The sequence below is a fragment of the Myotis daubentonii genome, chromosome 3 (genome assembly GCF_963259705.1).
Source record: "Myotis daubentonii chromosome 3, mMyoDau2.1, whole genome shotgun sequence".
NCBI classification, from domain to species: domain Eukaryota; kingdom Metazoa; phylum Chordata; class Mammalia; order Chiroptera; family Vespertilionidae; genus Myotis; species Myotis daubentonii.
The window spans coordinates 196,080,953-196,105,317 of NC_081842.1; the positions used below are offsets into that span (position 1 = coordinate 196,080,953).

The window sequence follows — 24,365 nt, forward strand, 5'->3', positions numbered from 1 at the left end:
CGGGGCAACCAATGTCAGATGGTGAAAAGGGATGCAGCGGGAAAGAAGGAAGGAGTAGGGCTTGCAGTTTCGTGAAAGGGTGGTTGGAGAAACCCTTGATGTGAAAGTGATATTTGAGCAAAGACCTGTAGATGGGGAGGGAATGACCCATATCATTGTATTTTGGGGGAAAGAGTTCAGGCAGAAGAAACAGCAAGTGCAAAGGTCCTGGGGCAGGAGGGAGCCTAACCAGTTCAAGCAACAGCAAGGGAAGCAGAATGGCTGAGCGGAGCAGAAAGGGAGAGAACTATAGGAGAGGGATCGGGGAGCAAATGGGGGTGCTCCAGGTGGAATGGGAACTTGCAGTTCATTGACAGGGGTTTGACTTTGACGCTGAGATGGGACCAATTGGGGGGTTTGGGCAGTGGATGCTGGGAACCGGCTTCTGTTTGATCAGCATCGCACTGGCTGCTAATGGACCTTTAATTAACAGGTGGAGGGACGAAGAAGAACGGAAGTAGGAGACCTGGGAGGGGGCCAGTGCAATCATCTAGGTTTGTGTGATATTTACATCCTCCAACTATTTATCATGAAAATATTCAAACAGAGCCACGCTGAACTTTACAGTGAGTATCTGTCTACCCAGGATTCTGGTTCTATTTCGAAAGAAGAATCAGTGGGATTCGCTAGCCTGCAGGGGCCTATGGGACATCTCGGGGAAATAACAGCAGACAGTTGGGTATTTCGCTCTGGAACCAAAACTGCAGCCCAGGTCGACCCCCTCACCCCAGGCTCAGAGAGCCCATTTTTTTCTAAAAGGGTTATATGTTAGGGACACTCTACTAGTCAGGTGGGACCTAACCTTCCTGGGTCATAAATCCAATAAACTATGAACAGAAAAATGCACAGAAAATTATAAACAATTGCAGGGAAATCGTGGATATAGACAATGAAAGACGTAAGATGTAGTCTGTTCCACTCCCTCAGAAAATGTCCGTTTAGCAGAATCCTTGTGAGCGAACATGACTAGTTTCTGGCGATCCTCTGAAGACCCTGAGCCTCACAGGTCTTCCCTCTGGGGTCCCAGAGTCCCCATTTCTCCTCTGCTTGGCCACAGGCAATGGTAGGAGCTGAGCGGTGAGGAAGGTGCTGCATGACTAAATGCCTGTAACCTGGAGGCTGCCCTGAGTATTGTGAGGATCAGGGCTCCAAGGCTGGTGCCAAAAAGAGGCTCAGACTGAGCGAACCTTCCAGCCAGGGTCTGTTCTGAGCGATGCTCCCCAAGGCAAGGGACAGGGGAATGGCACCCAGCTGGGCTGGAGCCTGGGCCTGGCCGGGCCTCAAAGCTTTGAGGTCAGGAAATCCGGAGACAGAGGAGGGGACATCGTTGCCACATCCCCCAGCCCCTTTAAGACCCCCAGGGCAGGAAGGCTGCCCAGCCTCACCAGCTTCCCTCCCAGGCTCCTTCCTGGGAGGAAGGGGCTGCCTGCGCCGCAGCAACAGGGCAAGGGAGGGAAGGAGGCTGGGCAGGTGTTGCAATCCACAGCCCCTGGGTCTGTCAGAGGCCAGGAGCCACTAACGACAGGCTGGGGAGAGAAGTCAGAGGCGCTGTTTTCAGGAACTTGCCTGCAGAAGAGAGCGGAGACCCGGAGGCCAGGCGGCGGCGGCTGGCTGCGGGGCTGCAGGCTCCAGCGTGAGTAGGGGAGCCCCTAGGAGAGCTGAGCCTTGGCCTTGATTGGGGCCTGGAGTGCCGAGGCCATCCCCTCCCGCCCACCCCGCCCCCCAGCTCTGCCAAGTGCCAGTATTCAGGGCCCCTAGGCCTGGGACCAGAGCTCCTGCCTTTAAGGTTTGTCCCTTGGGCCAGGGAGCCTAAGCACTGAGTCTCTTTTCCCAGAGACGTCCCCGCTTGGGGGTGGGCATCACAGACAGCTGGGCTCAGGGAAGGGCCTCCTTGTTAGCCCTCCCAGGCCTCTGCCTCTCAGAGGTGTGTCTCCACCTCCGTCTGTTTCACTCTCCGTTTCTCTTTCCCCCCCGCCAGCCACTCTCTGGCTTGCCCGGGGCTCCGAGCCTCTCTCTGTCTCTCACGTTTCCCTGTCTTTAAATCTTAAACTCTCGTGGGTATCAGACTGCTTCTCAGCCTCCAAGTGCCTCAGTCTCTCTGTGTCAACACCATCCTTGTCTCTTGGGCTCGTCTCTCCCTGACTCTCAGCGGCTCCCCTGCCTGACTTTATCTCCATCGTGTGGGTCTGCCCTGCGTAACTTCACTTTCTTACTCTTTCTGCCTCAATCTCTCTCTGAACCACACCTGGGAAGGCCTCTCCCTCTGTTCGTTCCCAGCGCCCTCCTCCCTCTCATCCTCCTGCCACAGAAACACCGCCAGGTGAACTAGAGTAGAAAGAACAGGGAGAGGGGAGGGAACTGGGGAAGGTGGAGTGGAGGGAGAGGACAGGGAAGCGGAAAGAGGGGGTGTGATGCAGGGCTGGGGCGGGGGGCGGGCAGCGGGTGTGCTGGGACCCAGAAAGAGCCAAAAAGTGCCCAGCGGAGATGGCTGGAGCGAAAGGGAGACTTGGGGGCCAAGGAGCTGGAAGTAGGGGACCCAGAAATGAGGCCTTGAAGCCATGCAGCATGACACAGACAAAGCAAGGTGGCCGTCCCAGGAGGCGGTGACCACGCAGCCTGCAGGCGGGAGAGGCGCTGAGCCCTCCTGTGTTCCGTGAGGTGGTGAAAATAACTTGGTTATTGAGTTCTTTCTCCTGGCGGCTCCGGCCCCGCGCCAAGTGTTTTTCTCAGGTCGTCTTGTTTCATCCTCACCACAACCCTGAGAAGAGGATGCTGTTCTTATCCCTCCTTCACAGATGGGGAGACTGACGCTCAGAAAGTAACTTGTCCAAGGTCACCAGGCTGGTAAGTGGCAGAGCTGTGGTTCAGACCAGCTGGTCTGACTCACAGCTGGGCTCCCAAGCTCTCTGCACACTGACCCCAAGAGAGGAGCCCATGTTCCCACAGGCTCCAGTTCTCACTCACGGGGGCTGGGAGGCACCCGGGCTGCCGTGAGGGACCAGGGACCGATGCCAGGGTCCCAGTACCCAGCAGCCCAGCGGGGAGGATGACTGGCCTCTTGGGTTTTGGGGGTTGGTTGCCCACTCTGAGCATGAGCCAGTGGTGAAGTGGTCCCTCACCAGGCACAGGCTGGGCCTGAAGCTGCCCCTGCTAGGGCAGCAGGGCTGGGTAGCACATGGAGATGGACACCAGTGTCCCAAAACCTGCCAAAGAGGATCAATCTTCCCCCAACAAGTGTGTGTGGCGGGAGGGGGGGTAATCAAACCAATGTGCTCTAGGAAGAAGGTTGCCAACCACTGAGTGGGGCGCTCTGAACAGCTGTACACAACGCTACAGGGCTGAGGGGCAGGCGGAGGCTGAAATCCAGCTTGTTCTCCAGTTACCAGGTCCTAGTGTGGGCTACGTCCAGATTAGCCAAAAAAAAAAAAAAAAAAGTAACTTATGGGCTAGCCACCTGGTATCCTGATACTGTGACTATGTGGGGAGCCTGGGGGTCTTAAGGCCCCTACAAGCAGAAAGAGCCTGGGGTATCTGGGCAGTTGTTAGCCACACCTGTGTGGGAGGGAGAGAAGCTCTCGCCCTCCTGAGCACAGAGGATCTGCTGGGCCCCCACCTATGTTTTTATGAATGCACACGCTGGCTGGTCAGCGAGTCCCATGACCTGCCACCAAGTGTCAGTTAGCGCTGGAGGATCAGGTGTCTGGCCCCCAGCCCCCAACGGGAGGGATCAAGTGGATGGTTAGGCTGGAAGCCCACCCGGCACCCTTTCTGAGAGGGGAACTAATGCTCCCTCCACCCAGGCACTGTCGCCCGGGGACATCTCTGACACTTCTGGCATGACTCACCCAGCAGAACCTGCCTCACACTCATGCATGTGCAACCTGGATGTGCCGGGCAGTTAATACCCCAAGGGACATCCCTTGACCAATGGGGACGGGAGTCGGTGCATAAGTGTTCCCATCCTCCCTCCTGTTCAAAGGGTAAACTGTCCCTTGGGTGGACAGTTCTGAGGCATGTCCACGGCTCCTTGGAAAGTCCCAGCAGACTTGAATCCTAGTTGTCTACAGAGGTGACATGTCCTTGTATTGGCTTTCCTTTCTTACCTGTTTCATTCTCCCTACTCCTTTGCTCTATTCCTGGGATCTTCCTAAATAAATTGCCGGCATGCAAGCCTCATCGCAGGCTCCTCTTTGTGGGGGGAGGGGGAAACCCAGCTAAGAAAGAAGGGCAGGGGGAGTGCTGTTCCTTGCTGCTCCCTTCCCTGCTCACTCTGGAAGGCAGGACAATAATAACAGTGCCTGTCACTTACAGTCATTTCCCATGTGCCCTGTGCAGTAGTGTGGGCTGTTACCTCCATTTTACAGACAGAGAAACTGAGGCTCACAGAGGTCAAGTAACCTGGCCAAAGCCACACTGCGGCAGAAAAGCGTTAAGCTCTGCTCTGACTCCGAAGTCCAAGGCCTTAACCGCGCCCCTCTGCTTCCAGGTGAACAGCAAGTTGGCGCGATGGTGGTGGGGCTGGGAACCTGGAGCCTGGCCAGAGCTGCCCTGATCATCCTACTGCTCCCCAGAAGTGAGTGTGGCCGGGGTGGGTGCTGTGGTGAGAGGGGAGCTACAGGGAGAGGTTTCAGGGTTGGAGGACAGAAGCATGTTCCTGCGCTGCCACGCGGCCCCTGGGGATCCTAGAGAATGCCCAGAGAATGAGACTGGGCCACAGGGGTGGGGTAGCTGGGCCCCCATCACGGACTTCTGCAAGCCGCCACCCAGGAGGAATGGTGAGGGGACCTGAGCTGGTCAGCCTGGAAAAGCCCGGGGGTCGGGGGTGGCAGATCTTTCTGCTAATCTCTGCCAGGCTGTCAGAGGAACCTCTGGCTTCTGGGCAGTCTTCACGGGCAACAAAGGGATCAGGTAGGTTTCCTCCTGAAATAAGGAAGCAGGCAGAGCCCTCCTACTACGGAAACTCTGTCTTGAGAGGTGAAGAGCCTCCCATCTCTGGGGGCATCCAAGTTGAGGCCAGGATTGACAGGGATGTTGCACAGCAGGGCTTGCCAAACTTTGTCTGACAGTAAATTTCAGGTTTTGCAGGCCACTGGCAGTCTGTATTGTATGTTCTTATTTGGTTTTGGTTGTTTTTAACCCTTTAAAAATGTAAGAACCCTTCTTAGCTGGCAGGCCATACCCAAACAGGGGACCCAGGCCCTGCTGTAGAAGACGTAGCATCAGGTGTTGCCTTGAAGTAAACAGCTTTGCAAGGTTCCTTCCAGTCTGAAATTCTGAGTCTGTGAAGTGCTAGGAGTCCCACAAATTTGCTCTGTGACCTGGACAAATTGTTCCTCCTCTTCGGGCCTCGACATCCCCATCAGGAAAATGGGCCGAAGGACACCTGAGAGAGGAGAGAGGGTATGGCGGGCAAAGCACAACACTTTATTCAATACATGTTCACCGTGGGCTACTCTGCTAGGTGCTGGGAATACAGCAGGGAGCAAAACATCAAGGTCTCTGGCCTCACGGAACCTCTGATCTAGCTGGGGAGACAGACAAGCAAATAATCACCTGGCTATAATTATGAAGGATAATAAGAGCTTTGGGAAAGTTCAGGGGGCTTGGCCTGGTCTGGTTACGTCCAAGATACCTAAATGTTAACCAGGCGAAAGAGAGGTGGGAGGAAAGGAGCCCCTCAAAAAGCAACAGCAGGTGCAAAGATCCCGAGATTGGAGAGAGCCTGGCATATTCAAGGAATTGCAAGAAGCCAGGGTGATGGAGCTGAGAGAGGGAGGTCTGAGCTGGAAGTGGGAGGATTAGGCAGGAGCCAGGCCACGCGGGCTGCGCGTGGCTCTGGGTCTTTATCCTGGCAGCAAACACTCACTGTTCTACGTGCCTTACACACGTGATCACACCTAATGCTTCCATACCAGGGTCACATAATTAACAAGCAGTAGGATCAGGCCCTAAACCCAGGCAGTCTAGTTCCAACAGTCTTGCTCCTACCTGTCAACCACACTGCCTTTCGGAGCAATAACGTGCCACTGCAATGCTGAGATCGAGGTGCGGAAACCATCAGATCTGAATTCTGAAAAGACGGCTGTGGCTGCGGGGCTCTTATCATTCTAATCACTGCTTTCTTTCACCACCCTGGGGGCGGGTGGTGAGCCGCAGCAGGCCTGCCGGAGCTAATGTGCACAACTCTCCTCAAGTTCCCATTCAGGGATTTCCGGGATGTCACCCTGGTAGCTTGCAGCCAGCCACGGAGGAATATTCCACCAGGGAAAGCAGCCGTACTACAAATCAGGATGGGTTTTTCTCTGCACAGCCGGTTGATAAACTTTTATGCACACATCACTGTCTCTGTCTCCTCCCCAAGAGCCTCTCACAGTCCCAAACGCGGCACCCCACTCCAGCTCCCACATCTTGGGAGGCGGGGGAGGCCCTGAGTCTAAGAGTACAAAGGCCTAGCATGTAGCCCGGCTCTGCATGGCAGAGGAGTCACTTGTGGCCCATTCTCTTGCCCCATCCCAGGCCTGGAGGAGTGCGGGCGCATCAGCGTCTCAGCCCCCATCGTCCACCTGGGAGATGCCATCACGGCCTCCTGCATCATCAACAGGACCTGCAGCCACCTGGATCCAGAGTCACAGATTGTGTGGAAATTGGGGACAGAGCTTCATCCCGGGGGGAGGCAGCAGCGCTTGCCAGATGGGACCCAGGAATCCACCATCACCTTGCCCCACCTCAACAACTCTCGGGCCCTTCTCTCCTGCTGTCTGCGCTGGGGCAACAGCCTGCAGATCCTGGACCAGGCTGAGCTGCAGGCAGGCTGTAAGTCTCCTGCTCTGCCTCCAGTGCCCCCCTGAGATACTAATAAGAACTCCTCTTTCTTGAGCTCTTGCTCAATAGCACTTTATGGGCACGATATTAGGTCATCTTCCCTACCAGTGGATAGTGCTGTTTGGCCCCATTTTATAGATGAGAAAACTGAGGTTCAGAGAGGGTAATTAACATGCTGAACGAAAGTCACAAACTAATAAGGATAGAGCGAAGATTTATACCAGGCAGCGTGGCCTGAGAACCAGTGTAGTAACTGCTACTTTATATGGCCGCCGAGTAAGCCCAACTCCCCAGTCTCAGGCTTCTGCACAAGCGGCAAAGGATGGAGTTTGTGCCAAGCCAATGCACAAAGACAGACCAAGGTTCTTGTGTAAGAATCAACATAGTGCTCTGAGCACTTTACATAGAAAGTCATTCCGCCTTCACAATAGCAGTGGTCGGCAAATCGCGGCTCGTGAGCCACATGCGGCTCTTTGGCCCCTTGAGTGTGGCTCTTCCACAAAATACCGGCTCTTCCACAAAATACCGACTTCTGCGCATGGGCCACGAAGTTTCAGTCGCACTGTATGTGCACGCCCGCACGTGGTATTTTGTGGAAGAGCCACACTCAAGGGGCCAAAGAGCTGCATGTGGCTTGCGAGCCGCGGTTTGCCGACCACGGACCTAGGGGACAGGTACGTTACCATTACCCCCATTTTACAGATGAGGAAACAGAGCCCTTAAGTGACTTCAGAAGCACACAGCTAAGGAGTGGCAGAGCCAGAGTGAAACCCAGACACTACCTGTCACTGTTAAAGGGGGTGGAGTTGAGGGGGTTTGAGGCTCTGTGAAGCCTGTCCCTGTGCGTGCCTGCAACTCGGCGTCCCCCCCCTCCCCCCCGGGCTGCACGGAGACAGGCGAAGAAACAAAGTGGCCCCAGAGGGAATGACCCAGAGCAGGGAAGCAAGCCGGGTGGTCCCAGTGGGAGCTTTCTGAGTGTCCTACCCAAAGCCCTCACTCTCCCCACCCTGTGCACAGACCCTCCCGCCACACCCCACAACCTGTCCTGCCTCATGAACCTCACCATCGAGAGCCTCATCTGCCAGTGGGAGCCAGGACCTGACACCCACCTGTCTACCAACTTCACGCTAAAAAGCTTCAAGTGAGTAGGGTCTCTATTCCAGTGCCATCCTGGGGTGGGGCACAGGTCGGACTGTGGGTTTGGGGGAGACAGACAGAGATGGGAGGGAGAAAGGAGCCTTGCTGTCTTCCTCTGCTTGACACCCAAGCCTGGCCTATTGGCAGGAGCCGGGGCAACTGCCAGGACCAGGAGGAAGCCATCCCCGACTGCGTGCCTGAGGACGGGCAGAGCCGCTGCTCCATCCCACGCAAACACCTGCGGCTCTACCAGAGTATGGGCCTCTGGGTGCAGGCAGAGAACGTGCTGGGGACCAGCGTGTCCCCGCCGCTGTGCCTGGATCCCATGGACGTTGGTGAGTGATGCCCTGGGTACGGGGGAGGGAAGAGGCTCCCACAAAGGGTAGACCCAGAGAGGCAGAGAGAGGGAAACACAGACCCAGAGACAGACAGACAGACATTGGAAGACCTAGAGATGGAGGAAGAGAAGAGAGAGGGAGACCAAGGGGGATGCAGTTGGAGACAGAGCTATGGAGACACAGAGACGTGGAAGAAACACAGACACGAGGAGACACATTCATTCCTTGGGCAGGATTCTTGGCGTGCCCAGTGGGTGCCAGGTACTGTTCTAGGTGCTAGGGATGCAGCAGTGAACAAAAGAGCAAAAACCCTGCCCCGGAACGTTACCTTCTAGTAGACAAAATAAATAAGATAGGCTGTCAGCTGGTGATCAGTGCGATGGGGACGTTGAAGCGGGGAAGGGTGTGAGGGCTGGGGGTGGGAAGCAGCTGCTATTTCAGTAAGGTGGTCAGGGAGGCCTCACTGAGAAGGTGACACCTGAAAAGATCCTTGAAGGAAATGAAGGAGCAAGACACTGGGTCTGTGGAGGGACAGTGTTCCAGGGAACAAACAGTGCACCCTGGGGTGAGAGTATGAAACAGACCCAGAGAGAAACAGACACATACACAGAGGCAGACCCGCAGAAACGTGATAACACAGAGATGAAGAGACAGAGCAAGAAAGAAAGACACAAGACCCCACGGATGGAGACCCAGGGAGAAAAATGGAACCACAGACAGGGAGAAGAGGGAGCTAAGGCAGGGCCTAACAGATGGGGGAGGGAAAGGGTCTGACAACCCCTCTCCCTGCAGTAAAACTGGAGCCCCCCACCCTGTGGGCCCTGGACCCCAGCCCTGAGGTGGCCCCACCCCAGCCAGGCTGCCTACAGTTGCACTGGGAGTCATGGAAGCCAACCCTGTACATAGACCAGAAGTGTGAGCTGCGCCACCAGCCACAGCCTGGAGGAGCCGGCTGGACCCTGGTGAGGTGGAGGGCAACCTCAAGAGCCTGGGGTGGGGGTGGCTGAGGGGAGGGTACATTGAGCTGGCCCTGAAAGGCACAGGAATCCAGGCTCAGAGCCATGCCTTCCTCCCCCAGGTGGGCCCCCTGCCCTCCAAGACCCTTCAGCATGAGCTCTGCGGGCTCCTCCCATCCACAGCCTACACCCTGCAGATGCGCTGCACCCGCTGGCCCCTGCCTGGCCACTGGAGCGACTGGAGCCCCAGCCTGGAGCTGACCAGCGCGCAACAGGGTAAGCGGGTGGTGAGGGGCTGGGAACGGCCAGGACCCAGTCCCACCTCGAAAGCCCTCCCTGACCAGCACCCCCTCCTCTCAACGCCATCCACAGCCCCCAATGTCAGACTGGACACGTGGTGGCGGCAGAGGCAGCTGGACCGCAGGACAGTGGACATGCAGCTATTCTGGAAGGTGACCCTCTGAAGCCACCCCTGAAGCTTCCTTCAACCCACACAGTCCCCTGTGAGCTGGGGCTCAGGACTCCACCAGCTCTGGGTGGCTTGGATGCATTTGTGTGTGATTTGCATGCACTTTGCATGTGCCTTGGAGACTTCTGAAATCTCTGTTAGCAGACACCGAAGGGTCTACCTGGCACATACTAAGGCGGGACTCACCGATGGCAAAGGGTTGGCTCAGTGGATAGTTAAGTGCCTGCCGCACACACCAACTTGCTCCTTCCTTCTCTCCCTCCTAGGACCTGGCACAGGGCAACAGAGGGAAGCAGGGAGGAAGGGAGGAAGGCTGGCCTTCCTGGGGGGGCTCAGCTCCTGCAGTCCATCCACCCCATCAAGAAGCTCTCCCCCACTCAAGATGAGATGTGCATCCCCCTATCTTTTTCCTCCTCTGCCCACCACAGCCAATGCCCGTGGAGGAAGACAGCGGGCAGATCCAAGGGTACCTTGTCTCCGGGAGACCCTCGGGCCAGGCTGGAGCAGTCCCACCCCTCTGCAACACCACCGAGCTAAACTGCACCTTCCACTTGCCTTCGGAAGTCCGGGAGGTGGTCCTTGTGGCCTACAACACCGCCGGGACCTCCCGCCCCACCCCTGTGGTCTTCTTGGAGAGCACAGGTAAGGGGCTGGCAGCTAGTAGAGCATGGTGGTTAAGCATGTACATTTGAAGGCTCGACTGCCTGGTTCAAACCTAGTCCTGTCACTTGCTAACAGTGTGGCCTGGGCAAGTTACTTACCTCCCTGGCCTCTGTTTACTCATCTAGCAACTGGGGGTGATACAGCACCTACCTCAAAGGGGTGTTGTGAAGATTAAGAGTTAAGACATGTGCCTGGCACATAGTAACTGTTCAGTACGTGTTAGCCATTATTATCATGAACCAGAACCAGGTTAAGCTATGGTGGTGCCTACACACACACACACACACACACACACACACACACACACTCACACACAGTCCATTCTGCCAAGGAAGATGGTAGAGAAAGCCCTACGTTTTTCCAACCAGAACACGATCCCTGAATTAATTGGTCATTCTCCAGGGACCAGCCACCACCACTCCCAGGTTCCTCGGAACATGGGTCCTCACAAGGTGTGACTAACAATAGCAATAGCTAATATTCCCACTGTCTAGCTGCATACCTCAGACGTTACTTAACCTCTCTGTGTCTGTTTTCTCATTGATAAAATGGGGACAGTAGTAGTGTCCCTGTCATGGACTGTTAGCAGACACCAAGGACTCTACCTGGCACATACCAAGAACTCCATGGTGTTAGCTTTTGTAGACTCTATAAGGGAAGAACTTTTATCATCATTTCCATTTCACAGATGAGGAAACTGAGGCTCAGATATTGACTTGTAAGGAGCAAAGCCAGGATTTGGACCCAGGCTTCTGGCTCTAGGGCAGTGATGGCGAACCTTTTGAGTTCGGCGTGTCAGCATTTTGAAAAATCCTAACTTAACTCTGGTGCCGTGTCACATATAGAAATTTTTTTATCTTTGCAACCATAGTAAAACAAAGACTTATATTTTTGATATTTATTTTATATATTTAAATGCCATTTAACAAAGAAAAATCAACCAAAAAAATGAGTTCGCGTGTCATAGGTTCGCCATCACTGCTCTAGGGCCTGCGTTCTTTTCACCTTCATCCCATCTTCTCCTACTCTGTCTCCAGGCCCACCGCTGGGCAGACTCCATACCATGGCCCGAGACCCTCACAACCTCTGGGTGGGCTGGGAACCCCCCAGCCCTCGGCCTCGGGGCTATGTGATTGAATGGGGCCCGGGTCCCCCCAGCCCCAGCGGCAGCCATATGACTTGGAAAATGGAGCATAATGGAAGCATTGCAGGGACCCTGCTACAAGGTGAGGCAGGCCTGGGAGACGGGGAGGCAGTGGGCCAGGGGCAACCCGAACCACCCTGGACAAATAGATTCCCAAGTCTTTCTTGACCCTTCACTGGTCTCACCTCATATCCGCAGAATCAGGAAGTTCCTCTTGCAGTCTAACTGGACCCTCTCTTGCTACAGCTCTGACCCTGCCACCCTTCTAGCTCTCTCTCTCTTCCCCTTGTTTGCCCTTACCCCGACCAAACGATCTGAAGAAGCAGCTAGGCCCAGGTTAGCCCGACGAGAGGTCTGAGGTTAGCTCCTGATCATCGGCAGAGGTTGCCCCTAACCAGGGTGCCTCCCTATTTTCTCTCCACAGAGAACATCAGGCCCTTCCAGCTCTACGAGATCACTGTGACCGCCCTGTACCAAGACACCCTGGGACCCTCCCAGCGCATCTACGCCTACTCCCAAGAGACGGGTGCGCCAGCCACCAGGCCCCTCCTCAGAATCTCCTCGATCTCAAGGCCTGCCTAGGCCCCACCCACCAGCACTAGGAGGAAGCATTTCCTTCTTCCCCAACCTCTGGCCCAAGGAGGGGTCCCCCCCAGCCCTAAGATCACCCCTGGCTTACACTGGCTCCCTGTGGCTACAAAGAAGTCAGGTGGTGGGGTGATAGAAATTAGGCAGTGGGTTTGGCGGAATGCAGGGAGCAAGTCTGGCAAAACTCAGTCCGTTGTCCTGACAGAAATAAGGTGTCACGTGTGATAGAAATAGAGAGAGGGCCTGGCATCGCTTCAGAGAGTGAGGGGCAGAAATCGAATAGTGAGTAGGCCAGATTCAGGCCTGGGAGGAATCAGGGAGTGAGGCTTTGGAGTCAGAGAGAACCAGGTGCAGATCCTGACTGGGCCACTTCTTAGAAGTAGATGGGATTCGGTCCAAGTTCCTGAGACAATGAAGCTGGGATGGGCATCCCCTCGGACTCTGATGTCTCCCACCTCGCAGTGTGTCCCAGTTCTTGGTCTGAGGAGTCACGAGAAGTCCAGCCGGGCTCTCCACCCGGCCCCTGTCAACCTGCACCTCTCTCTTCCGGCAGCCCCCTCCTACACCCCGGAGCTGCATCTAAAGCACATTGGCAAGACCTGGGCCCAGCTGGAGTGGGTGCCCCCAACCCCTGAGCTGGGGAGGAGCCCTCTTACCCACTACACCATCTTCTGGACCAATGCTCAGGGCCAGTCCTTCTGTGAGTCTGTCCTCAGCCCCAGAGTGCCCGGGAGGGAGCAGCCTTGGAGGGAGCCTCAGCCTTGGGGCCCAGCTGACCATTCTCCTCTGTTCCCAGCCACCATCCTTAATGCTTCCGCCCATGAGTTTGTCCTCCCCGGCCTGGAGCCTGCCAGCTTGTACCACGTCCACCTCATGGCTGCCAGCCAGGTGGGGGCCACCAACAGTACAAGCCTCACCCTGATGACCTTAGCCCCAGGTAAGGGGAGGAAGGGGCTGGCCAGACAAGGCTGTTGGGAGGGTGCCTCAGACAAAAGATCTTCATTTTTAGAGTAGACAAGGCTGGCCTGGATCTCCTCCAGGTCCGAGGGAAGAGACCTAGCCCTGCCCTTGGATCCTAGTCTGAGAGAGGAGGACCAGCCTTACTCTCACACACTCTAATCTCTCCTGGCTTTCCCCTCACCCCAGGGGAGTTCGAGCTGCGCATCTTCCTGGGCCTGTTCGGCCTCCTGCTCTCGCTCATCTGCCTCTGTGGGGCTACCCGGTTCTGCTGCAGACCCAGGTGAATCCAGAGATCTGACACCCAGATACCCCTCCCCACAAGGAACCGCAGGCCCACCCCAGCCTTCTCAGGCCTCAGGGCCCGTGTCTGGGAGTCAGGCCCTCCACCTTCTCCTCTCTGCACTAAGCAGCCATGCCTTCAGCTGTGGGGGGATGGGTGGGAGACAGGCTGGAAAGATGGGGCGGGGGTTGGGGGGGCATGCCTGGCCCTACCTTACCTGCCCCCTTCTCCAGCAGGAAGAATTCCCTCTGGCCAAGTGTCCCAGACCCAGCCCACAGCAGCCTGGGCTCCTGGGTGCCTAGCATCCCTGCGGAGGTGAGAACCCTGGAGGAGGAGGGAAACGGGACTGGGGGTGTGGGCCCAGGCTCAAAGTGAAGAGCTGCCCCTCTGAGGATGAGTACTCAGGCCTTCCCTTCACTTCCTAGCAAGGCGCACTCCCTTTGGAGTAAAGCAGACCTGAGTTTACCCAGTTTATCCCAGCTCTACCCATTTCAAAACCTCAGACATCCCCCTGTGAAATGAGACTAATCAATCCCACACAGAACTGTTGGAGAGATTCGCCAAGATGAGTCTGAACAGCACATAGCACAAAACTCGAACATATGAGGAGCTTTGCAGGTGCAAATCTTCGAGTTTCAACCGACAGCCGCAGAAAGGTCCCCACACTGACCCAGCTCAGGCAGGGACAGCGGCTGGGGCAGACATCTGAAATGAATCGTGCCCTCACCCCATGTTCCTGTCTCCAGGAGATCTTCCAGCTGCCCAGCCTTTGGGACACCAGCATGCCACCCATCACCAAGATCACGGTGCTGGAGGAGGAAGAGAAGAAGCCTGGGCCCTGGGAGTCCCATGAGAGCTCAGGAACCTGTGGCCTTCCCGCCCTGGTCCAGGACTATGTGCTCCAGGGGGACCCAAGAGCATCTACTCTCCAGCCCCAGTCCCAGTCAGGCAACAGTGACCAGGTCCTTTACGGACAAGTGATGGGCAGCCCCTCCCGCTCAGGACCAGCGGACTACATCCGCTGCGACTCCACTCAGCCCCTCTTGGGGGGCCTCACCCCGAGCCCCAAGTCCTATGAGAACCTCTGGTTCCAGACCAGCCCACAAAGGACCCCAGAGCCTCTAGTTCCCAACCAGGAGGATGACTGCATCTTTGGGCCACTGCTTGACTTCCCCCTCCTGCAGGGGCTGCAGGTCCATGGGGTAGAAGGGCTGGGGGGCTTCTAGGGCTTCCTGGGATGCCCCCGCTGGGTCTGCCTCTTGAAAGGCTGGGGCCATCAGAGAGGAGGCGAGGGTCAGAAGGCCCGTCACTAAAAAACCACCCTGCCCCAGGACAGACAGGAAGGCTCCCGGCACCCCTCCCCATGTGCCTAGTACCCATGGGCTGGGCCCTCCCACTGCAAAGGTCAGGAATGGCTTCCCCCAGCCTGTCCACTACAGTGCCCTCTGTGCTTATTTCCTGTCATTTCCATCTCTTAAACTGGTCTATGGTTCCATTTGACTTGGTTTTATTTTAAGAAACTCTTCTGTGTGCCTGAGTCTCTGTTCTTTTCCTTTTCAGGACCCTGGCATTTGGGGGCGGGGGTCTGTACCTCTCAGAATTGTTGGTTGGTTGATTTTTTTCCTTCATTCATTCAACCAGAACCCTACTGGCAGCAGGGACTCAAGAATGCCTTGGCTTAGTAGTCCATTCTCAGAGAGCTCCATTTTAGTGGAGAGTCGAAAACTGACCACTAGGACCCAGTGGCCAGGGTTACCTGGAGGGAGTCACAGAGTGCAACATAGGAATACAGACCTCAGAAAAAAAGTAACTTCTGTTGGGGAAATATAATTCAAAACAAAATCTCCCACCAACCCAGAAAAACTTCTCTACAAAGGCAGAAAATGAAGAAACCAGTTTTATTACTGAATGAGCATTAAACCAGAATGTGATGTGCACCACAGGCAATTAGCTAAAGATCTTGCAAAAACAAGAAGAAATCATACTCTTGCCCGGCTGGTGCTGCTCAGTGTGTGAGCGTTGACCTATGAACCAAGAGGTCACAGTTGATTCCCAGTCAGGGCATATCCCCAGTGTGGGGCAGGCAGGAGTCAGCTGATCAATGACTCTCTCTCATCACTGATGTTTCTATCTTTCTCTCCCTCCCCCTTCCTCTCTGAAATCAATTAAAAAAAAAAATACATTTAAAAAGAAATTGTGCCCTAGCCGGCTTGGCTCAGTGGATAAAGTGTCAGCCTGCAGACTGAAGGGTCCTGGGTTCGATTCCAGTCAAGGGCACATGCCTGGGTTGTGGGCTCGATCCCCAGTAGGGGGCGTGCAGGAGGCAGCCGATCAATGATTCTCTCTCATCATTGATGTTTCTATCTCTCTCTCCTTCTCCCTTCCTCTCTGAAACCAATAAAGAAATATATTTTTAAAAAAAGAAAAAAAGAAATTGTACTCTTTTATATAGCCAAGTGGATCTGACTTAATACATATATTTTCTCAAGATAAATAACTAGTTCTTAAGCAAGAAGACCTGACAGCATCATTTGTCACACAGGGGTCATTCTAAAGTCACCTGATAAATGGGGTAGTCACCTGTATTTGCTAATTGCATTTATCCAAAAGAAAAACAAATTTCTCATCCTATATAATAAAAGCATAACATGCAAATCGACCGAATGGTGGAATGACTGGTCGCTATGATGCATACTGACCACCAGGGGGCAGACACTCAATGCAGGAGCTGCCCCCTGGTGGTAAGTGCGCTCCCACAGGGGGAGTGCTGCTCAGCGAGAAGCCAAGCTCACCACTGGTGAGCACAGAGGCGGTGTCAGGAGCCTCTCCTGCCTCCATTGCAGGCAGGCGGTAAGGAGCGAGGGGTCCCAAACTGTGAGAGCACTGGATTGCAAGAGTAATGTCTGAGTGCTAGGGATCGGGCCTAAGCTGGCAGGTGGACATCCCCTGAGGGGTCCCTGACTGCGAAAGGGCACAGGCCAGGCTGAGGGACCAACCCCCCCCCAAGTGTACGAATCTTGTGCACCGGGCCTCTAGTATCTTTATGAGAGGACATAGGTTTGCAACTTGGAGCTAGGCACCAGCTGAAGTTAGGCTCCTAGCCTGCCTCCCACAGAAACTGGGAGGGAGATAGGAGCACGATCTTCCTTAATAACTGCATTTCAAAGAGATGGCTCCGAGGTCCTAGGGCAGTGGTTCCCAACCTGTGGGTCGCGACCCCTTTGGTGGTCGAACGACCCTTTCACAGGGGTCGCCTAAGACCATCCTGCATATCAGATATTTACATTACAATTCATAACAGTAGCAACATTACAGTTATGAAGTAGCAATGCAAATAATTTTATGGTTGGGTCACAACATGAGGAGCTGTATTTAAAGGGCCAGAAGGTTGAGAACCACTGTCCTAGAGGAAGGCACTCCTGGGTTGTAAAACTGGCAAGAGGCTTACTTAGCTTTTAAAAAAATGTACACACATTTCAAAAGGGCAGAAAGAATTCACAATTAACAAGTATTCTTTTCTCTTTTTTGCCACAGGGAGAATTAAGTTTTATTTTCCCTACTTTTCATTTGGGTTTGTCCTTACATTTCACAAATATTTTCACAGCTACTGCTTATTGAATGTTCACTAAATACCAGATGCTTCGCACACAACTGCCTCAATTAACCCTCCTGCAACCTAAAAGATAGATACTGTTACTGCCATCCTCCTCTGATGGATGAGTACACCGTGGCCCAGAAAGGCTGGGTGGCTTGTCCACAGAATCACGCGGTGAGTTAAGGGCTGAAGTAGGATTCCAGCCCAGAGCTGTCTGACTCCAAAGTCAGCGACCTTAACCACCAGGCTACGAAGCTGCCAGAGAGGAGGCTGATACCCAGGGCCTCATCCTGGACTTGGGGGGTGGGGAAGGGAAGGGTGAATATTAGGTTCGGGAGAGAAGGCTACAACAGACCCCACGGAAGCCCCCAAAATAATCGGGGCCGAGATGAGAAACGCAAAGTGGGATTCAGGGCGGGGTGCGCGCCCGAGAAAAAGGGGCATCTTAAAGTGTAGATGGCACCGCACCCCACTAACGCGGTCGGGCAACCACCAAGTCCCCCACCTGGAGCGACCGCTAACCCCACCTCCCCGCTCGCGCCGGCCCGCGTCATCGCCGAGCCCCGCCCCTGCGATCAGCCGCTCGGTCCTCCTCTGCTCCGGTCTCGCGGCTGCACTCGATTGGTCGAGCCTGAGCCAGCATGGCGGCGCCCATGTAACCCGCTCCGCACCGCGAAGGCCACGGCGCCGCCGCCGCTGGGGTCAGAGGCCACCATGCTGAGGGCGGCGCGGAGGGTGCTGAGTGCCGTCCGGACCCAGGCCCCGGTCCTCGGGCGGCCGGGGGGAGGGTGCGCCCGGCTTCCTTCCGACCCCCGGGTCCTCCCCTCCCCTCCCTGCGGTGAGGAGCTGAGAAACGGGACTGCAGGAGTAGGGGAAGGGTTCGGCGGAGGTGGAGGCGGGTAGGGGAGAGAGGGAGGGTGGCGGGTAGGGAAGGAGTGAGACGAGGAGGGGGAGGCACAGGCAGCGGGGTGCAGGAGCCATGGGACGGCGTGAAGGCGCAGGGGTGCGGGAGCCATGGGACGGCGTGAAGGCGCAGGGGTGCAGGAGCCATGGACGGCGTGAAGGCGCAGGGTGCGGGAGCCATGGGACGGCGTGAAGGCGCAGGGGTGCGGGAGCCATGGGACGGCGTGAAGGCGCAGGGTGCGGGAGCCATGGGACGGCGTGAAGGCGCAGGGGTGCGGGAGCCATGGACGGCGTGAAGGCGCAGGGTGCGGGAGCCATGGGACGGCGTGAAGGCGCAGGGGTGCGGGAGCCATGGGACGGCGTGAAGGCGCAGGGTGCGGGAGCCATGGGACGGCGTGAAGGCGCAGGGGTGCGGGAGCCATGGACGGCGTGAAGGCGCAGGGGTGCAGGAGCCATGGACTGCGTGAAGGCGCAGGGTGCAGGCACCTTGGAGGAGGAAGGGCCGTAGAAAGGAATCAAGGCTGGACTATTAAGGCGATGGCCTCAGCCTCTCTTTTCTGCACAGGTCTCCTCCCGGCCGCCCGCGGCTATGCCATCCAGAGACCAGGTAGGAGCTCTCGGACGGGACGCGGGCGGAACTTGGGGCGGAAGAGAGTGTGCCCCGGAGGCTTGGGGTGGCGGAGAGGCCGGAGGCGGCTCGGTAGCCACGAGGTGGGGTGGGCCCCAGGTCCCACAACAACCGCGTCCACCTTGTCGCAAAGCTTCGGCCTGAAGCCCGCGTGCGGGGCGTGGGGAGCCGGGGCGCGGGAGCAGGAACCTTCCGCCCGGGTGAGAGTGGGGGGGAGCCAGGCAGGGGGGCCTCCCCAGGCCTACCTAGCAGACAGCCAGCCCTTGCCTTTCTGAGGGGCAGGGGGGTTTCCGCTCCGAGGCAGTCTGCACGTCGGTGAGGAGTCAGTGATACTGGGCAATCGCTTCCTCGCTCAGTCTCATTCTGAAATGAGTGTGGGAGTATCTATTTGAGCGGATCGTTGTTGGGACTCGATGACACATGAAAAGCATCCTTAGTACTGTGTGCAATAAACGGTAGTATGTATTTGTATTTGTTGCTATTCTTTGCATAGCGGCAGAGTAGGGTTTGACCGGAGGGGACAGGTTGCTCTCCCCCATACCTCTCCCTCTCCCTCACCTCCAAGCGAAGACAGGGATGCACACGCCAGGGCTCAGCGTTTCCTGTATTTGGTGCTTACAAGTGTCCCAAAGCTAGGGCTCCCTCCTCAACCCCCTTACTTCATTCTCGCAGCCAGCGGGCAGTTGTTTTGTGGAGTGCCTGTTCCGTGCTGGGCTATGGATCCGACTCGGGGCAGTGGGAGGGGAGATTCAAAGGAAGTTACATTCAGTCCACATCCTGTTGGGGATGTGATAACTGTAGAGCCAGACAGGTGTGAGAGGTGACAATACGGGGTCTTGGGAAAGGCCATCTACTCCCAGCGTGAAATATCGGGGCAGGCGCCCAGGGAGTTTGCAGAGGAGAAACCGAGCCCACAGATGTCCACACCTTGCTGGAGACCCTGGGCGTCTCTGATGGAGCTGGTGAGAAGAGTGAAGTCTGGGAGGATGGGCAATGAGAGTTAACTCTGGGTGTTTTCCATCCTTCCACTTGACAGTCCGTCCCAGCCAAGAAGATGACCCGCCCCCTTCCACGCTCCTCAAAGATTACCAGGACGTCCCTGGAATTGAGAAGTAAGCAGGAAAAAAATCTCTTTGGTGAAGCAGGGGGCCCTGGGAGGATTGGCGAGGAGAGGGGGGAGACAGTGGCTTCCAGGCCCAGCCTGATCTATCTGAAGCTTGATTATAGAATGGGGCCGAGAACTGTAGCAGCCCAAGCATGGTGAGGGTGAGTGGGCAGCAGGGACAGGTGGAGCTTGTGGGGCTTAACTGATGACTTTTTTTGTGCTCTGGGTGAAGACCCTATACCAGTGGTCGGCAAACTGCGGCTCGCGAGCCACATGCGGCTCTTTGGCCCCTTGAGTGTGGCTCTTCCACAAAATACCACGTGCAGGCGCGCATGTACAGTGCGATTGAAACTTCGTGGCCCATGCGCAAAAGTCGGTATTTTGTGGAAGAGCCACACTCAAGGAGCCAAAGAGCCGCATGTGGCTCGCGAGCCGCAGTTTGCCGACCACTGCCCTATACTATTAGATACCAAGGAGGTAACATGCCTCAGGTTTTTTTTAGAAATCTCTCATGTCTTGATCCTCTCAAAAATCTCTGTAAGGTAAGACATACCATCCTCTGTTATAGATTATCAAGCTGCCCAATGTCATACAGCTCCAATGGGACAGAGCTAGGGTTTGAATCCCCGGCCAAACACCACCAAGGCCGGGATCCTCCTGCTCGGCCTGTTGTACGGTGGTAGCTGGGCAGTCCCTCTTGCCCTCCCACTGTGCAGTGTGACTTGAGAGAGAAACAATGATTATAGAATTGAAGTGTCTCAAAACAGATTGAACCATATTCTAGCTAAAACGGAAATCCTCCTTTACCCTCCCTATGGCGATCCTGGAACACTCGAGCTGACAGCCTCAATTTTCTGTAGTTATTACGTCGTTCCATGTTCTCAGCCCAGCAGGTCAGATGCGGGTTGACTTCTAAACTGTGGGAGATGGCTCCCGACTTCCAGAGAGACTCATTTGTTGTAAAAGAAGTTTTTTAATCATCCTTGCTTTGCCAACTAAAATGAAAACAGCATTGCTTCCCTTTTCTCCTCTACCCTAACATCTCTCTCTCATTGCTATGACTTTTCCCCAGGGTTGATGATGTCGTGAAAAGACTCTTGTCTTTGGAAATGGGGAATCAGGTGAGTGGCCTGTGCCAAACCTTGGCCTCCCTCAGTCCTCTCCTCTGGGACTCCCTCCTGTCCTGGTAACACCTCCCATCCCGTGCTTTTCAGGTGGCAGCACTTATACAGTGTCACTCTGTCTGCTTGTTAATACCTCGAGACTGAGCGCTTAAGGGCAGTAACAGTCTTGTTCCCCACAATACCCCTAGCACCTGACAAACAGTAGGTGCTCAATAAAGATCTGATGTCTGAATGAATGAGCAAGCTTTAGGGACATTCATCCAACTAGCCGTTTCTCCTGTCAGTAGCCTTGGCCTTGGGCTCACCTAGATGTGACTAGCCAAGTGGTTGGCCGAGGCCAGGCCCTGGTAGCAGAGTGAAGTCAGGCCCTGAGCTTATGGCCTCGTTGCTATGACTGAAGCCCATGGCCTTGGGGGTGTGAGGACCAGTTCTTATGATGGGGTAGCAGACGTCATAAACTCTCTCTGTCTTCAACAGAAGGAGAAGCTAAAAATCAAGAAAGAACAATTGATGAACAAGGTTGTGGCAAACCCTGAGGACACCAGATCCCTGGAGGCTCGAAGTTGGTTAGGGGGCCCTTGGGGAGTGTGGGTTAAGGGGGGGCTGCTAGCTGGTACTTGATCCAGGGCCCTCATCTGCAAATACATAGGGATTAGATGTGGCTTATTAAAGGAGAGACAGAAAGAACCATGGATAATGAAACTGGACTGTGTGTCCTGAGCTGTGTGATGTTGGAGTCACTGCCCAGATCCTGCTTCATAGCTCTCTGTGAGCTCAGGCAGGATTCCTCAGGAACCCAAGTTTCTCTCTCTCTCTCTCTCTCTCTCTCTCTCTCTCTCTCTCTCTCTCTCTCTCTCTCTCTCCACTCTGCAGCTAAGGTGGTGTGAAGGGACCATGGGGCCAGAGCCAAGGTTCCCACTGCCCTGTCTGAGGGCTCCCAGAACTCAATGTGTGTACAGAAAGGGCCTACCATACTTTCAGCCTCTCCTTCGGGCCACCTTCTGCTTTGGCCTTTGCCCACCTTTGCAGGAATCAAACAAGAGGATACCTGAGGAAGGATATTCTGGGGCTTTAGGAGATGAGTGGGAGTTGATAATTCTGAAAACTCATTTGTTAAAAACAGAGATAAGGGTGGTAGCTGGAAGGGGAGAGGCAAGGAGCAGACCCTTGGCAGTTCGGGAATTTCATCTTATTGCATTGGCTAGGACCTCCAGTGCAGTGTCGAATCATTAGCCATGATAGCATGCATCCTAAACTAATTCCTGAATTTAATAGGAATGCTCTAAAGTTCTACTGTAAAAATGCTATTTGCTATGGTTTGGGGATATAAGATTAAGGAGCTTCCCTTCCTTAGGCTTTGCTTGCTAAAGCAAAGATAATCCAAAATCTTTTGAGATCTTGGAATTACAGAGAGCTGTACAAAAGCCTTGGTGATTGTTATTCCTTGAGGTCTTAATACATAATCCAGGCCCCTGGCCCCAGGCCCGGGGCCCTTCCTTCCTCTGTGCCCAGCTCTCACCCTCTGTGGTTTGTGGTTTCAGTTGTTGCCTTGACTGTCAAGATCCGCAATTATGAAGAACACATGCAGAAACATCGAAAGGTAAGCCTTAAGCATCACTCACAGCTAAACACCAGCAACTGGGCCAGAGGAGCCTAAGAGGTAAAGGGCTCTGGGTCCTAAGGGTCAGCTTGAGATGCCAGGAGGCTACAGCACCAGAGTGCCCACTCCTCAGTGAGGTAAACATTTCCTTTCTGCCTCCAGTAGAGAAATGGAAGCCTTTCAGGGCTGTGCTGAATGTCACCCATGGTCACAGTGTCTGGCACCTAGTGGATGCTCAGTAACTATTTGTTGAATGCATGAATAGGGTCAGATTGCTCTGGGTTCAAATCCAAGCTCTGCCACTTCCACTTAACTAGTTAGGTGATTCTGGGAAAGTTACTTTACATGTCTGAACCTCAGTTCTGTCTGTAAAATGGAAATCATAATATCTACTGACAGGATTGCAAGGACTATATAAAATAAAGCAGCCAACATGATGCAAATATAGTATTTAGGCTTCTTCCTAAATATTTTACATGCATTAGCTCATTTAATCCATCTTCCTGTCCCACTTTACAGAGGAATAATCTAGGCATGGAGAGGTTAAGTTATTCTCAAGGCACAGCACTAGGAAGTGAGTGCTAGGACTTCAAACTAAGGGGTCTGACTCCAGGGCCCATATTCTTAACCCATATGCCATATCTCAGCACAGTGTCGGGCACAGAGCTGCTGTAATTAGGCAGTTGCCAGTATTTTTAACAAGCACACAGTTTGTGAATGCAGACCGGTCCAGCTCCAGGCTGGCATCTCAGTGTTCTCCGGAAGCTGGTTGAGCCTGTTCCTCGGAGGTCAGAGTTTTGTTCTAGAATGTGGAACACCAGCCACACTGCAGAACTTTCTCATGGAGCAGTACCTCACTGTGGGTAGGCGTCTCCAAGAAGAGTGAAAGTTCTTCCCTCCTCTCTGCTCCATCTGAAAGTTTGCTGAGCTCTGGAGAGGCTGAGTGAGTAGTATAGGGAAAGAGCATGAAATTTAGAGTGAGATGAGTATATCAATATTCAAGACCTGATAACATTGCTGACCCTTTATTTTCCCATCTGTAAAATAGGAATAACAATACCTACCTCAGAGTTGCCCTAGTATTTGCAAGAGATTGTTGGGAGACTTCAGTGAGATGATGAAATTACTATCCTTTGTTACTATAAAGTGGCACACCACTTATTTATATAATACTGAAAGGGATACCAACCTTCTTCCAGGACAAAGCTCTCAAGCGCTATCTGATGATGAGCATTGACCAGAGGCAAAAGATGCTCAAAAACCTCCGTAAGACCAACTACAGTGTCTTTGAGAAGACGTGCAAGGACCTGGGGATTGAGTACATCTTCCCCCCTATGTACTACCGAAAAGCCCACCGCCGCTGGGTGACCAAGAAGGCTTTGTGCATTCGGGTATGAGTCCAAATTGCTGCTTTGGTTGGTCCCGTTCTGGGACCGTGGTGGAAAGAGCAAAAGGGAGGGGTTGTCACTTTCTGATAAAGGCATGGAACTGGCGCCAAGGCCTTAACCCCATGGAGAAAGGCTGTGTTCACCAGCTAGGGGAGTCAGTTCCCAGCCCGTTTGCTCCCAGTCAGAGTTTTCACATAGAATTACAAAGTCTTTTTTTGTAATCTCCAGGTTTACCAGGAGGCTCAAAAGCTAAAGAAGCAAAAAAGGGCCTTAAAAGCAGCAGCAGCAGCCCAGAAACAACGCCTGATGAACCCAATAAGCTCTCCCAAAGCTGAACCAGAGGCAGTCAAGGAAAACCAATAAATTTTGTGGAAGTTTTATCTTTCTGTCTTGAAGAATAATAGAAGGTGGGGCTCTTTGTGGCCTGAGGAGTTCATTCATTCATTGTCATTCAGCTCTGGGATCCCAGGGTTGTCTGAGGCAGAGTCCCTGCCCTCACGCTCAGGCAGAACACACTCTCACAGCACCTCACACATGCACAACTCCCTGTCATCCAAGTGGTATTTCAGTAGAGGGGAGACCACAGCAGCAGAGGAAGCATGCTGGCTGGCTGCTGGGTGAGAAGG

The 24,365-nt window shown here is 54.4% G+C and overlaps 2 protein-coding genes across 5 annotated transcripts; both read left to right on the forward strand.

Moving 5' to 3' along the window:
• Nucleotides 1–1,471: 1,471 nt before the first annotated feature.
• On the forward strand, nt 1,472–14,752 carry CSF3R (colony stimulating factor 3 receptor). 4 transcript variants are annotated; one of them, XM_059690157.1, is made up of 18 exons: nt 1,472–1,672; nt 2,835–2,883; nt 3,318–3,425; nt 4,526–4,612; nt 6,556–6,852; nt 7,879–8,002; nt 8,146–8,333; nt 9,129–9,298; nt 9,415–9,568; nt 9,665–9,744; nt 10,190–10,403; nt 11,462–11,650; nt 11,993–12,094; nt 12,710–12,856; nt 12,953–13,093; nt 13,303–13,396; nt 13,630–13,711; nt 14,143–14,752. In XM_059690157.1, the coding sequence occupies exons 4-18, from the start codon at nt 4,546–4,548 to the stop codon at nt 14,620–14,622; spliced, it is 2,529 nt and encodes an 842-aa protein (XP_059546140.1). In that variant the 5' UTR covers nt 1,472–1,672; nt 2,835–2,883; nt 3,318–3,425; nt 4,526–4,545; the 3' UTR covers nt 14,623–14,752. The 4 variants fall into 4 exon arrangements, with proteins under 4 accessions (XP_059546140.1, XP_059546141.1, XP_059546139.1 ...); XM_059690158.1 differs by having other exon boundaries at nt 3,322–3,425; XM_059690156.1 differs by lacking the exon at nt 3,318–3,425.
• A 2,683-nt stretch (nt 14,753–17,435) lies between these two features.
• On the forward strand, nt 17,436–24,119 carry MRPS15 (mitochondrial ribosomal protein S15). The gene is made up of 8 exons (XM_059690165.1): nt 17,436–17,829; nt 18,460–18,501; nt 19,559–19,634; nt 20,700–20,748; nt 21,229–21,313; nt 22,293–22,351; nt 23,551–23,742; nt 23,968–24,119. The coding sequence occupies exons 1-8, from the start codon at nt 17,448–17,450 to the stop codon at nt 24,100–24,102; spliced, it is 1,020 nt and encodes a 339-aa protein (XP_059546148.1). The 5' UTR covers nt 17,436–17,447; the 3' UTR covers nt 24,103–24,119.
• Nucleotides 24,120–24,365: the final 246 nt, after the last annotated feature.

What these genes read in the sequence shown, in the direction of transcription:
- MRPS15 (XM_059690165.1), top strand. Translation starts at nt 17,448, where the DNA reads ATGGCACCGCACCCCACTAACGCGGTCGGGCAACCACCAAGTCCCCCA. An exon ending in GACGTCCCTGGAATTGAGAA is followed by an intron (nt 19,635 to 20,699) that starts GTAAGCAGGAAA and finishes ACTTTTCCCCAG; the next exon opens with GGTTGATGATGTCGTGAAAA. An exon ending in CAGATCCCTGGAGGCTCGAA is followed by an intron (nt 21,314 to 22,292) that starts GTTGGTTAGGGG and finishes TTGTGGTTTCAG; the next exon opens with TTGTTGCCTTGACTGTCAAG.
- CSF3R (XM_059690157.1), top strand. Translation starts at nt 4,546, where the DNA reads ATGGTGGTGGGGCTGGGAACCTGGAGCCTGGCCAGAGCTGCCCTGATC. An exon ending in TTCACGCTAAAAAGCTTCAA is followed by an intron (nt 8,003 to 8,145) that starts GTGAGTAGGGTC and finishes GCCTATTGGCAG; the next exon opens with GAGCCGGGGCAACTGCCAGG. An exon ending in TGCAGGGACCCTGCTACAAG is followed by an intron (nt 11,651 to 11,992) that starts GTGAGGCAGGCC and finishes TTCTCTCCACAG; the next exon opens with AGAACATCAGGCCCTTCCAG.